General features: G+C 37.3%; 1 protein-coding gene across 1 annotated transcript in view; it reads left to right on the top strand.

Moving 5' to 3' along the window:
- LOC120636251 (homeobox protein araucan-like) overlaps nucleotides 1-13,175 on the top strand; it is a 117,459-nt gene that overhangs the window by 84,092 nt on the left and 20,192 nt on the right. Inside the window, exon 4 of the mRNA XM_039907638.1 lies at nucleotides 11,766-12,070. Within this exon, the coding sequence (XP_039763572.1) occupies nucleotides 11,766-12,070 (305 nt within the window). The remainder of the gene's footprint in view (nucleotides 1-11,765; nucleotides 12,071-13,175) is intronic.

Below are 13,175 nucleotides of genomic sequence, written 5' to 3'. Positions count from 1 at the left end.
GTCATGTGTGTATTTATTATTTTTTTATCGTAAGATAAATACATCTCGTAAATAAAATAAAATAAACTGTACTTCTGTTTACCTACAAGCTAAACAGGAGTGTTTAGAATATGTATCGATCTTTAATGAGCTCAAGTTTTAGAAAAATTAACAATAAATAAATAGATAATCGGTGTTAGATTTTTCTATACAAAAAAGAAACTCAGATTTAGAAAATTAAATTTATTTAAATATATTACTGGGCATTTTCTTCATTTTATGTATCATCTGCATACCCTGTGTATACCCTCTATGCACGCCACTGATATACTGATATATCACAGATATATCACTGATATATCATCTTTTCAACCAATCGGCGTCCACTGCTGAACGTACGCCGAGCACGTACGTACATACGTCTTTTGTAGGGAGTTCCACAATACACAGTCCTGGACCGCTTGCCTCCAGCGGCTCCAAGCTACTCGCCTGATGTCATCTATCCACCTTTTTGGGGGCCGACCTACGCTGTGTTCGGGGTCGCCATTCCAGCACCTTAAGACCCCAATGGGATCCATATATATATATATATATATATATATATATATATATATATATATATATATATATATATATATATATATGTATATATATGTATATGTATATACAGACTTGGGTCTCAGACTGCAGCAGTTTCACCAGAGATACATCAACTCGGTCAGACTCCGGGGCGGCCTAAGCAATTTATACACCAATGAATCACCGTGGAAGTGGCTTCAAATAAAAACAAATCATGGCACATCAAAGCGAAGTTATGCTGACAATCCGGCTCCGCTCGACTTAATATATAGCGGGCGGTCCGTTGTAATCTAAAAATAATTAGCCGCGTTCGTTTTTATGTGTAAAAAAGACGTGACAGAAATATACAGTTACTAACTGATTCTCGCGACTTCGTCCACAATAAGAGAGGTTCTCCCGCTCACAACTAAACTAAATCTTCTTCTAGCTCTCAAATTAATCAACATTTATTTATGTGCAGTTTCTTAGTGTTTCTTTTCCTGTTAAATCAATTTAACCTTATTTCATGATTCTCGCCCTTAGGTAGGTATTTTTCGGGGTATTAATAATTTATTTAGTTTATAACGTCTGCCAGTTAGTTAGTCAGGGTACTAATTGTCAAATAGGTACTTATTTCTAGGTATAAAAGATAAAAGAAGCTATATCGCCACGTGACAGTTAAAAGTTTTGATAACCTTACCAAGCCTTTTTATAATTCTTTAGCCCATTTTCACTAACGGTGAACCAATGCCCAAATAATCAAAGGAAATTCCATCCTAACTTTTACCAATAGTTATCACCTTTTCATCAATAGGTATCACATAAGAGTTGGTGAAACGTTTTTTTCCTATAAACATCGACTAATGAATGTTTAACATTTACGCGATGCCTAAACTGACGTCTACCGGTAATTACTAATTTATATTTGTACGGTTCTTAATTTCATAAAACAATATAAGAACTCTTTATTGTCATCACACAATCATAGGCATGGAAGATGTAGGTCTAAGAAATGTAATTGAGGTATTTTAATTTAATATCACCACATCAACCGACGAAGGTGTAGGTAGTAGTATCCTGTAGGCCATTTATGTCTAGTTTGTATAACAAATTGGTAATTTTATACATACATAATATCGTAGATTTCAAAGTAATTAGAAAGATATTATAATGCCATGTTGATATCGGATCTAATTCTTCCTACTATCTAATAATAACAAATATGAAAAATATAAATCAACGTAAAAAGAGAAAGAGAATGATGTCAAAAAACCTTTTCTTTTACATCTTTTCGTCTCGTAATCTAAAAATAATTAGGCGCGTTAGTTTTTATGCGTAAAAAAGACGTGTATCTCCGAGAGGGGACGGAAATATACTGTGATATATTGCTATGAGCCGCTTACAATTGTTTGTGACATTCCCGCGTTCAGGATGATAATATTATCTGGATTTCATAAAATAAATCTTAGTGAAGAAACTATTTTTTCAAATTTATGTTGATATTAAAAAGACAATGTTTTGGATTATTGAGTTGAATTTTACGTTTGTTAGAAGTTTACGAGAAGACGTATTATAACGGCATGTTCTTTCATACAGAATCTGAAAGGAAGTGTGTCTTAACCACTTAGTTCCTTTTAGTTTACGTTCACTTTTAAGTGAGATTTTGTATTATTGAGACAGTATTAGGAAAGTACCACCAATACTCGGCTAATAGCTGCTACTTTAAACAACATTATCATCTCCAGCCTATTAACGTTCGGCTGCTGGGAACGGGCCTGTCAGGGAGTGAGATTTTAAAGCTTTGACCCACCACGCTACAATGTTGTCTACGGTTATCACATGTTAGTGACAATAATCAGAACAGAAAACTTGAAGTTTTCCGACGCACAAAACACTGCCATTTTCTTTTCTTTTTCTTTTTTTCTACGATATTACACACACCTCCATCTAGCCCCAAAGTAATCGTAGCTTGTGTTAGGGGTACTAAGTTGACTGTTGAATATTTTTATAAATAATATACATATATACTTATAATATACAGATAAACACCCAGATACTGAAAAACATTTTTTTTCATCACACAAACATTTTCCAGTAGTGGGAATCGAACCCACCGCCTTGTACTCAGGAAGGGTCGCTGCCCACTGACCAAATCGGCTGTTACTGAAACGGCTGTTACTGAACCTTACTTGTTACTAGTTATTCCTATTCATACTGGTGCATCAAATTGCTAAGTACATTATTAAGCAGAGTATAATATTAAAATGTAATAAAAAAATGCAGTTACGTTTAAATTGACGAGCTCCTTGGCGCAACGGTGAGCGCTGTGAATTTAATTATGCGGTCCCGAGTTCGATTCCTAGCATTTTCAATTCGAAAATTGTCCCAATGTGGGAATTTATAATGTCTAAATTCTCCCTGTTCTGGTTGGAGGCTTTGGCCCTGGCTAGTAACTCGTACCGACAAAGAAGTGCCTCTAAGCGATCTGGTGTTCCGGTGCGATGTCGCGTAGAAAACGATTAGGGGTATGACTACAATACGCCCTTACAGGTTAGCCCGCTACGATCTTAGACTGCATTATCACTTACCACCAGGTGAGATTTCAGTCAAGGGCTAGTAGTGGAAAAAAACAAATTAGAAAAAAAGTTTAAATTAAAACATGCCAAAGTCGCAAAATGCATTGACACCACTCATGTAAATAACATTCATAAAAATAGCAATAACTCCACTAATTGAAAGATGGAACGGCGGAAAACCGCTCGAACACGTTCCCACAATCCGTCAAACATGCTAGGCAATAAACTGTTCGAATGAATACGCTATGGAAATGAATAAAATGCGAACAGCAACGCAAGCATCGTAACACAAACAAATTGCACGCGGCTTTCATATGCAAATGTAATCAAATAAAATTGTTGTATATTCATTTCAATGGAAAACTTCATGAGGGTTTAACGTAACCGTAAAATACGTGGAACGCAAGTTAGCCGCCGTATAAACGGAACAAAGAAGCGTGTAGGAGTATGAACAGCGTGCACGAGCAACACGAGGCGAGCCGAGTTTCAGCGGAGTAGAGTGGTCGTATCGTAGAGGCTACAGGCCGCTCTGCCACGCCCAAGCGCCGAAATGAAAAATTATCCCGCTATTTTTAACAAGCGACACTGATATACACATCTGAAAGATACTACTTCGAACATACGCCTGAAATTAACAATCAATCTAACAAGCAAGGTTTACGCCTGTCGCGAGCTATGTGATCACCCTGCCGTTGATTTTTCTAAAAACTATTACGTTACAACTAAACAAGCAATGAAAATAAGATGAACATGGACAATATTATTCCTTATTTCAAGAAATCTTTTCAGTTGCTTTAATAAGATGAATATTTGTTAAAGATTCTTGATGCTGGAGAACGAGACGAAGGTACAAAACGAAAAACTTCAAAGACTCCAAATCAAAGTAAACATAAGTATAGTAAAAATTAAGGTACTTTGTAGTTAAACTTTAAATTTTTTAGTAAATCTACTTGTCAAACACTTGGTTCATCAGGATTTGTACGGAAGCTTACGATTCGTATGGTGTTGAAATTGAAAAACTCTTTTTCTTTATTGTATCACCTTTAAACATATAAAATTCATAGCGTTAAAAATCATATAACAGTTTCGTCAAAGTTTTGTCCAAGTTAAGAAACTTGAAGAAAGAATACTAATAACTTGATGCAACATTTATCACTAAGAAAATGTGTATCTTTGCGCTGCATATCAATGAAACAGCACAGTAAAACGTACAAAAATTAGAGAAAAGAGGAGGCACTTGTGCCGCACCATTGAGATCAAAATACGCAGGAAATTACACCGCTCGCGGCTCGCAGAGGGAATTATTTGTGAGCCAAGGATTCGGGTTGTTACTTTTTAAATAAACCAAATAGGGCAGTTAACGAGACGCCGCGTAAATGACGCGATTTCGGAGTGCTTTTACATGAGCTCGGGAAAAGGGAGCGTTTTTTTGTCAAACTATGTACCACGCTATGTCGAACTCCAATTATAAGTTTTAGATAATTAACCCCTAAAAAGTACGCCCTCTGGTACCCTAGTACCACGTGTATAAAGGCCGAATCAATGTTTATCATCATCAGTCGAGACAAACTTTAGTATAGACTAATTAATAATAGTCTACCTGATAGAAATCTTATCTTTGGTATATAACGATAAGATTACAATGTAACTGGACTACGCGAAACATGTAAGGTATTCCGAGGTTGGGCTGTCAGCAAACTGCTACCAGGATTACAGCATAATGAGGAGTATCATTTGCATTATATTAGGAGACCCGTTTTAATAATAAAAATATTTATTTCATCGTCATCATCAGCGTCAGCCTGTCAACATCAAACAGCTCCTCGCCACAGGCCTCCTCTCTCGTAACTCAGGCTCAGAAATAAGAAAATACAGAAACCGTGTACACGACTAATTTTGAAGGATCAAAAACCAAACCACTTTAGTAGTTTTTACCGTTAATGTTCTAAGCGTTTTCCGTAAAACGAGGAAATGGTAAAAAGTTTGTAAGTTAGCAACATTCTGAGGGTGCAAAGTGAGACACGTGCGCGTGACGTTTCACTGTTTCTGGGCACAATGCACAGCTGATAAATAATGACTGAATGAGGATTCTGTACGTTATTAATACTATGCTCTCAGGTTTGTAGACAGGCACATTCCCACCAGTGGGTGTACCTAAAAAAGGTTAAGATGGGATAAATAAATCATTAAATCCATCTAATACGTAGGATCTAATAGGTTAAGTTACCAAGTACCAAGAAAGCTTAAATAAAGAAAAAAATCTCAGCACTTCCTACAATATATTATTAAAGAACTTCAACTTAAAGCTTTACACTTAATGTTATTTTTTTATTTTTCTTTTAATAATAAATTGTTGTATTAATGAGATTTTACTAAAGAGTCTTTATTATTATTTTTATTAACTTATCTAAATAATATATTAATAACTTATTCACATAGATATATCGTACATTGATTTTGAATGTGTTTAGAACGGCAAGTTAGTTAACGGTCGCTCATGTTAATAAATGAAACGTTAAATTAATTAAAGCTCAATATGAATAAATAATGAAACGTTAAATTAATTAAAATAAATCCAGATTAGATGCGGCGGAATAATGAAGAACTCGTATAATCGTGAATAGATCAATTGTATTGTGCTCTGTTGCGGTACACATCTGTAACATGGCTGTTCGTGAGGTGCACATTCGAACGCGGTATCGAGGCTTTCCGATCTAGGGGAATTGCGGGCAACCCCCCCGGCGCAACTATGTACGAGTGCGTACATAATAGCCCGTGCTGCCTCCGCTATACCTCCCTCTGGGGGAGGCTCGCCGCAGATTAGAATTAGGTACACATCCGAACACTTTACATCGATTACTCCCAATCGTATCTACAAACGGCATGATGAAACGGTACGCTATGTCATTAGCATTTAATGCATACCGTTTTGTGTTTGCTACATTCGCTTGCGGTTACCCAAAATAAAGTTCGGGTGAATATAAGTAATGGCTTTATTTGTTTTAACTCTGTATTCGCTCTACAAGTGTAAGTAATAAGGAGGAATAGCTAAAAACACAGACAGAAGCAGACAACTAAAGGCGACCTTATCGCTGAGTAGAGATCTCTGCCATGCATGCTTAGGATAAGGTAAATATGGAAAACGGACAGGTGGAAACCTATTACCGGCCCACTACAGAGCACGGCTCTCCCCCCACAATGAGAAGGGTTTAAGGCCGTGGTCAACCACGCTGGGCCAGTGCGGATTGGTGGAATCCACACACCTTTGATCACATTATTTAGAACTCTCAGGCATGGAGGTTTCCTCACGATGTTTTCCTTCACCGTTGAAGCAAGTGATATTTTAAGTACGTAAAACGCACATAACTTAGAAAAGTTAGAGTTGCGTGCTGGGATTCGAACTCGGTTCCCCGACGGTCGAGCTCCTACCCAATGCGCTATCAACGCTTCACTTCCTCAATATGGACATCGAATGAAAAGGCTTGACTAGTAGAATAATGTACGCTGTATTGAAAGATTTCTTTGGGGTTTTCATTTAATTTTTAATTAACTTGCTATTCATACATTGAATATAAGATAAGTAGATAGAACATAGATAGCAGGTACGGTAGTTTTATTTCAATGAAAATCGCATTTCCTTAATCTTTTCGTACCAATGTCACGAAAAGTAGGTAAATCCTTTGTAGTAATCCAAATAAAAAATCTTATTAGCTCTATCAATTTGACAGTTCAGTCAAAGTGAAAAATACATTATTTATCAAAAGATTATCGTTGTTATAAATTATATTCCCACTTAGAACACATTCAGGGCGTCTGTGTGTCTGTGTTTTTATCCAATAACTACTATAAACCTTGAAATAAATTTGAAGTAGGGAAATTTATTTTTCTACCAATTAAAAAAAGTAATTCCTAATGCCCGTTTTCAATAAACCTAGCCTATATCGAACATCCACTAATTTAGGCGTTATCTAAAGGAAAATAACGTTTCACCAACTCTTAGGCGACTAACTATTGGTAAACGGTTATTGTATACTATAAATCTCCTTAGTTTTCGGCAATTCAATATCAATTAAAAAAAAACAAAATTCAATTCGTTAGTTATTTAGGCATTGCGTTAGTGAAAACGGGCATATAGCACATAAAAAGAAGCGCCCAGCTCGCTTTTTTTAATATTATCTAAGACCTAGCCTTGTAAAAAACAACAAAGAAGGGTAACCTATTTGCTGTTGCCAAATAAACTTAAGGTAAATTTTGTGGTTGTCACTGCGTAGATTTTATAACAACCTATCGAAGTCTCCGAAAGTATTGATTTCAGGAATACATTGTGGAGGTAAATTATTTTATTAACAACAAATATAGTTACATCACATCAGTTTACTGCCCCCCTTTTCACAAGTTTTGTAAGTTAGACGTGCGCTTCCAACTTCCGTCTAAATTAACAAAATTCAAAATCCAAAATTTCTAAATTTCTTTATTTATGTAGGCCTATCACAGGCAATTATGAAGCGTTCATACATATTTGTTTACATAATTGTAAGGGGATGGTAATAACGTCGTTCTCCAACTTAAACCTAAAGCTACTAGGGTTCCAAAGGCGAAGAGGGTTCCAAACTTAGCCGTGTACATTTTTTTTGTTATCACCATCTCACAGTAAATTAATATTAAGCTATGAAGTTAGAGCAATTCACACCCAAGATTTTTTTTTCGTTTAAGTAATCCTTAACATTATAATAGGTTTTTTCTGTAAGCTTACATTTTATATAAACTTTGAACTTATAGAGAGGCATCTCAGAGATTTCATTTGGTAATTTGTAATAAAATAATATACAATTGTCCTTGAATGAAATAGCAATTTTATGTAGACTAGTAAAATGCACAACGAGTTAATTTTTGCGTCCAATATTTATATTGTTAGTCCATTTTCTTTTTAAATTTTGTTCTATTTTCTTGGACTTAAATTAAATTTTCAAATATGTACTGGCCATGCACCGTCATTATTTTCTTTCAATTTATTCCTTAATGACTCTCACCATGACCCATTTTATAAAGCGTACAAGGCATAGTCTGGTGCTAAAATTATATCGTAAAAGATTTATAGTAGTACGGATTTATAGTATTATCTGATTACTTATCACGGCTATATCTTAATACTAAACCAACGTAATTTTTAATGCAAATTCACAAAGTCAATATACCTATGTACAAAGTTCGTGAAGCAATAAAAAATATTTAATTTGAAAGCTCTTTTGATTCACAACTTTCTAATGAAAGTTGTACATGTGATTATTAGCTGAAAATTATTTTTTCCTCTATCTGTTATTTTAAAAAGTATTAGTAATTTAATATTTGAAAGAAGTACACAAAACATTGCGTACATATGCAACCGCTATAAAAAGCATTAAGGGGTTCTTTGGGCCTTCAATAAAATACAGAACCTTTAATTAGCCATTATTGCAGTGCATTATGTCCAAAACAGTCTCACTTCACACCCGCGGAATGTTGCTACCTCACAAACTTTTTCATATTTTATGGTAAACTTTTAGAACATTAGAGACAAAATAATAACGACGTAAGTGACTAACCACCTTATCGTGAAAGACTACTAAACTGGAGTGGTATTTTATGCTACAATATTAGTCGTGTACACGGTTTCTGTGTGTTCTCAATTTGCGTATATAATAGACCAAATTTTAATCGGTACTTTTACAGACAGAAAGTTGCAGTAGAATGTTTTTTATTTACCCTTATTAAGTTTTTAGCGAATAAAGACGACGTGTAAAATCCGGTCGTTCATTTTTCCTTTATTTTGAATGTTAGAAATACCATTACTCTTCTGTCATAGTAAGAGAGTGGACTGTTTCAAATTAATTAAACAGCTTTAATAAACCCCTAAAGCGGTTGAATTGCTGGTGAGCAAATTTAGAGAATGGAGCGGGTTCAGCGTTAAGCGCTACAATTTACGCTTCAACCACGGTCTCCGCCGCGTAGACTTCTGAAGAGCTTATTCGTGTAAAACTAATGCGGTCGGTTTTCAGCGGCTCTTTGTGTGTGGGCACGCCATTATCTAATGCCATATTCGTGTTTATAAGCTTTTACATTAACTTAAGAGCGTCACATGACCGGATCCGATTTCTGAACGTTGTAAATTAAAATTCGACCTCAAGTGCTTCGTGAACTTTTCTATTTCCACCTTTTTAGTTTCCAAGATAAAATAAAAAATAACCAAAAACCGGATCATTTAGTATTTTATTCCAAAATTTTAATAAAAAATGACTAAGCCTTATTGAACATTTTATATAAAGGTAATTTCTCTTTTTATTTTTAACGAGCGGATAACCTTAATCTTTTAACTAACTAACTTTTATATATTTATAACCGGATTTAGTCAGAATTATGGTCTAAAATAATATAACAATATGTTATATTATTTTAGACCATAATTCTGCATAGAATTTAATTTAATAAAAATAAAAAAATGTGGAATAACATTTTTTAAAATGAATATTCATTTCACACTAATACGTAAACAATGAAAGTAAAGTTTCAGGTTTCTAGTATAAATCAAGCGATCTAAAAAGAGAATATATTTAAATTTAAATCGTCGATAAAAATGTTTTTGAAATAGACAATCACGTTATTAATCAGGATACATCTCCAATGAATTAATCGTTAATCTGTGGAATTAACGGGCAATTTAGGTCGCCATGTTTAATATCGTAATTTTTTTTTGAAATTCGATCGTTCGATTCGCCGCGTCACCGTGTCCGTGCACCGGCAAAATGGCGTCGCGATCGATTGCGCGCGGCGGGCACTTACGCCCCTTCGCCCACGCGCTGCAACGCCCGTGCATGGCTCGCTGCGGGGTACGCCCTCTGGTGAAACAACAGCGAACTAACAAGCGCAATCCACTTACGGGTTTATACGTTGATACCAACACTGAAACACCGCAGATACTACCGACCTGTAGAATTAAACATACATTTATGAATTAACTATCGTCTGCATGGACTTCAGAATTAGACTTCAGTAAAGCTTCGTTAACAACTTTCAATATTTCCACGGAGCCTATTTGAGAGATCAGTATAGAAAGTGCATGTCCTTTTCCGTAACATAGGTGACATGCATACCAAATTTCAAAGCTGACTGCTTGCGGCTTAGCTCGTAAAGATTTTTCAATTTTCCCTCGAAAACGTCTCAACGAATCGGGATAAAAGGGTAGCCCATGTTCTTTTCCATGTCAAAGGCTACATGCATGTTAAATTTCATACAAATCCATTCAGCCGTTTTTGTGTGATTGAGTAACAAACATCCACACTTTCAAGTGTATAATATCTAGTAGGATGTACCCTACGTTGCAGTTTTGCATCGACAGTGGTTTGTTTCCATTCCCCGTTTAGTCATAGGTCGCGGTTATTCTAAAATGGAATCTCTGGTTATTTCAGATCCTTATTGTCAACCATCCAGACATAAATCTTATTTGCCACCGACAATGCATTTAAAAAATATGCTTTATGGGTGTTTATTTTTACCATTAAAATTCAAATTAAAATCTTAGAAAAGCTAACCTTATTTATTTCAATATGTACGGCCGATTGTGTGATGATCGTCAACGTTTTTTGGGTTGTGTCTGGGTGTGTATTAAAAGTATTTATGTGTATTATTTATAGAAAATATTAATCAGTCATCTTAATACCCATAACACAAGCTACGCTAAAATATTCATCAGTCATCTTAGTACCAATAACACAAGCTGCGCTTACTTTGGGGCTAGATGGCGATCTGTGTATTGTCGTAGTATATTTATTTATTTGATCATAATTATTTAAAAACTTACACTCAGGTATCTAAGTAGAAACACTTTATGACTAAAGGATATTGTTTCTTATATTTCAAGGAGGTTTTTGTAAGTGCAGAATACCTTATACATCTTTATTGTATTACTAATACTAAATCAAAGCGTCACAACACCGCGCCAACAAATGGTTTCACCGTCGCAAATTTCATTCGCATCACGTCCTGACGCCGTGTCTTCGTCACCCGATAGTAAACCCTGTAACCGCTCCACACGGTATCAAATTGCGTGTGTACACGGTACAACTCAACCGGGGACCATTTTTTAACTATTTTCACGCGGAACCTATTTATTGGGCCCTTCAGGCCGCGCCTTTGTCATGTCGCCGAGAAAATCGAACTCAGGTAAGCTCTGCCTAGGGGAGCGGTTTCGCCACAATTACGCTTAGAATGCGGATGCAAATGGGGCCGTGCGCCTTCGAAACGGCTCCCGATGCGCGTTTACTCTCCACCACCGGTTATCTATTGCCTCGAATAAAACGCCTGTTTCCAATCGGGGCGTTTTATTGAATTGGAACGCTCGTATTTTTCGCCGAAGCTAAATGTTTGCTAAATTTAGAAAGGGTTTGTTTGCTGGCTTCGGTATTTTTATTTGATCGCTTTTCACGGTGCAAAAATTTGACGGTATCATCAATGTTGACTCGAAAGCTACCCATGTATCTACATCAATATCGATTCGAAAGATGCGGCTCGATTCATATAGCTATTTGTGTGCGAGCTATCGTTTGCGTATGCGAATGTTTTGGAGGCCAGAAGCGAGATATCCAGTAGGTATATGGATAAAGTTCTGTTTGTCAACAGATACGGAGCGGGGTACGATCTAGCCGCAAGGCGGAAAAATGCGACGCGGGAGTCCACCGCGACGCTGAAGGCCTGGCTCAACGAACACAAGAAGAACCCTTACCCCACTAAAGGGGAGAAGATAATGCTGGCCATCATCACCAAGATGACGCTTACGCAGGTGTCCACGTGGTTTGCGAACGCACGTCGGCGTCTCAAAAAGGAGAACAAGATGACTTGGGAGCCCAAGAACAAGACGGATGACGACGACGACACCATGCTCTCCGACGAGGAGAAGGAAGAGGATAAAATAAAACCAAACAAAGGTTCGTTGAGTTCCATCTTACCCAACATCCGATAGTCAATTTCACCGAGCGGTTATGCTAATGCACCGACCGACCATTCGAGGGGTACCGGCGGATTGACTGCCGGATGTTGATACTGTTTTGATGCTTCCACTTTGCGCGCACCTCTATAATGTAACCCTTATATGGCTATGCGAACTTGTATGTATTATCACATTGGTTCCGATGATGCCACTGCGAATTCCGATGTGCTACTGACTCATAACATTGTAACGCCTGTAGTTGTATTCTGTTCGTAGAGACAGAGCTAGCTGAACGCTTGGAAATGGGTTTAATTTTGTCGGTGCATAAATCGTCATGTGAATTGGCATAACCCGGTTGAGGGCCGGAGGGAGTGCGGGTTCTGAGAGGCCGCAGGGGAGGGCGCGGGCTGCGGGGGGGGGGCAGAAGGCGTGTGACGGCGGCGGGAACGGGGGGGTGGTCTCAGGCGTTTAACTGTGCGTAACCGCTCCTCGCTCCCGGATTTCCTATTTGTAGTAAAGTGGGCGGCGCTCGCTCACATTTCATATAGCGCATCTTCCGTAGGCACAGCCTCGTTGGGCCCACAAAGTATCGTTTAATCTGGACCAACGGCGAAAGGAACTTTCAACTGATCGTACTTTGATGAGCTGAAATCAACGGATTTGTCACATAAAGCACTGGAAATGCGTACATATTACGTCTGTCGCATATCCTTAGTCAATTTGTTTTTAAAATTGCATTCAGCTCTATTCTTTCACACAGGTCCCGCTGAGGGTATGTAATTCCTTTGTTTTTTTGTTAGATCGATAAACGCAGCTATACATGTGAACTATTGTGTAGTCACTTTTCTGCGTTGCTTCTTGGACGCTCAGATCACGGCCCGATTACGTGCCTTTCTCACCACGTTTCTGTGTAGATGCCCCCTTAACGAGTGTGACGACCTGCCCCATTCCATGTTCTTGCCAAAGGATTTGTCGGGCGCCTTTTACGAGGATCCGGAGCGTAAGTAACGGCTTAAGAGTTTATATAATGTGTAACGATTGGATGTAGCGCTCGGTTTGACACGTACGAGCACCCACAGGTAGGTGGCGAGACGCTCTGGCTC

Source organism: Pararge aegeria, chromosome Z (assembly GCF_905163445.1).
Source record: "Pararge aegeria chromosome Z, ilParAegt1.1, whole genome shotgun sequence".
Taxonomy (NCBI): domain Eukaryota; kingdom Metazoa; phylum Arthropoda; class Insecta; order Lepidoptera; family Nymphalidae; genus Pararge; species Pararge aegeria.
The sequence above is the reverse complement of the archived record's forward strand: the minus strand, read 5'-3'. Positions and strand labels throughout refer to the sequence as shown.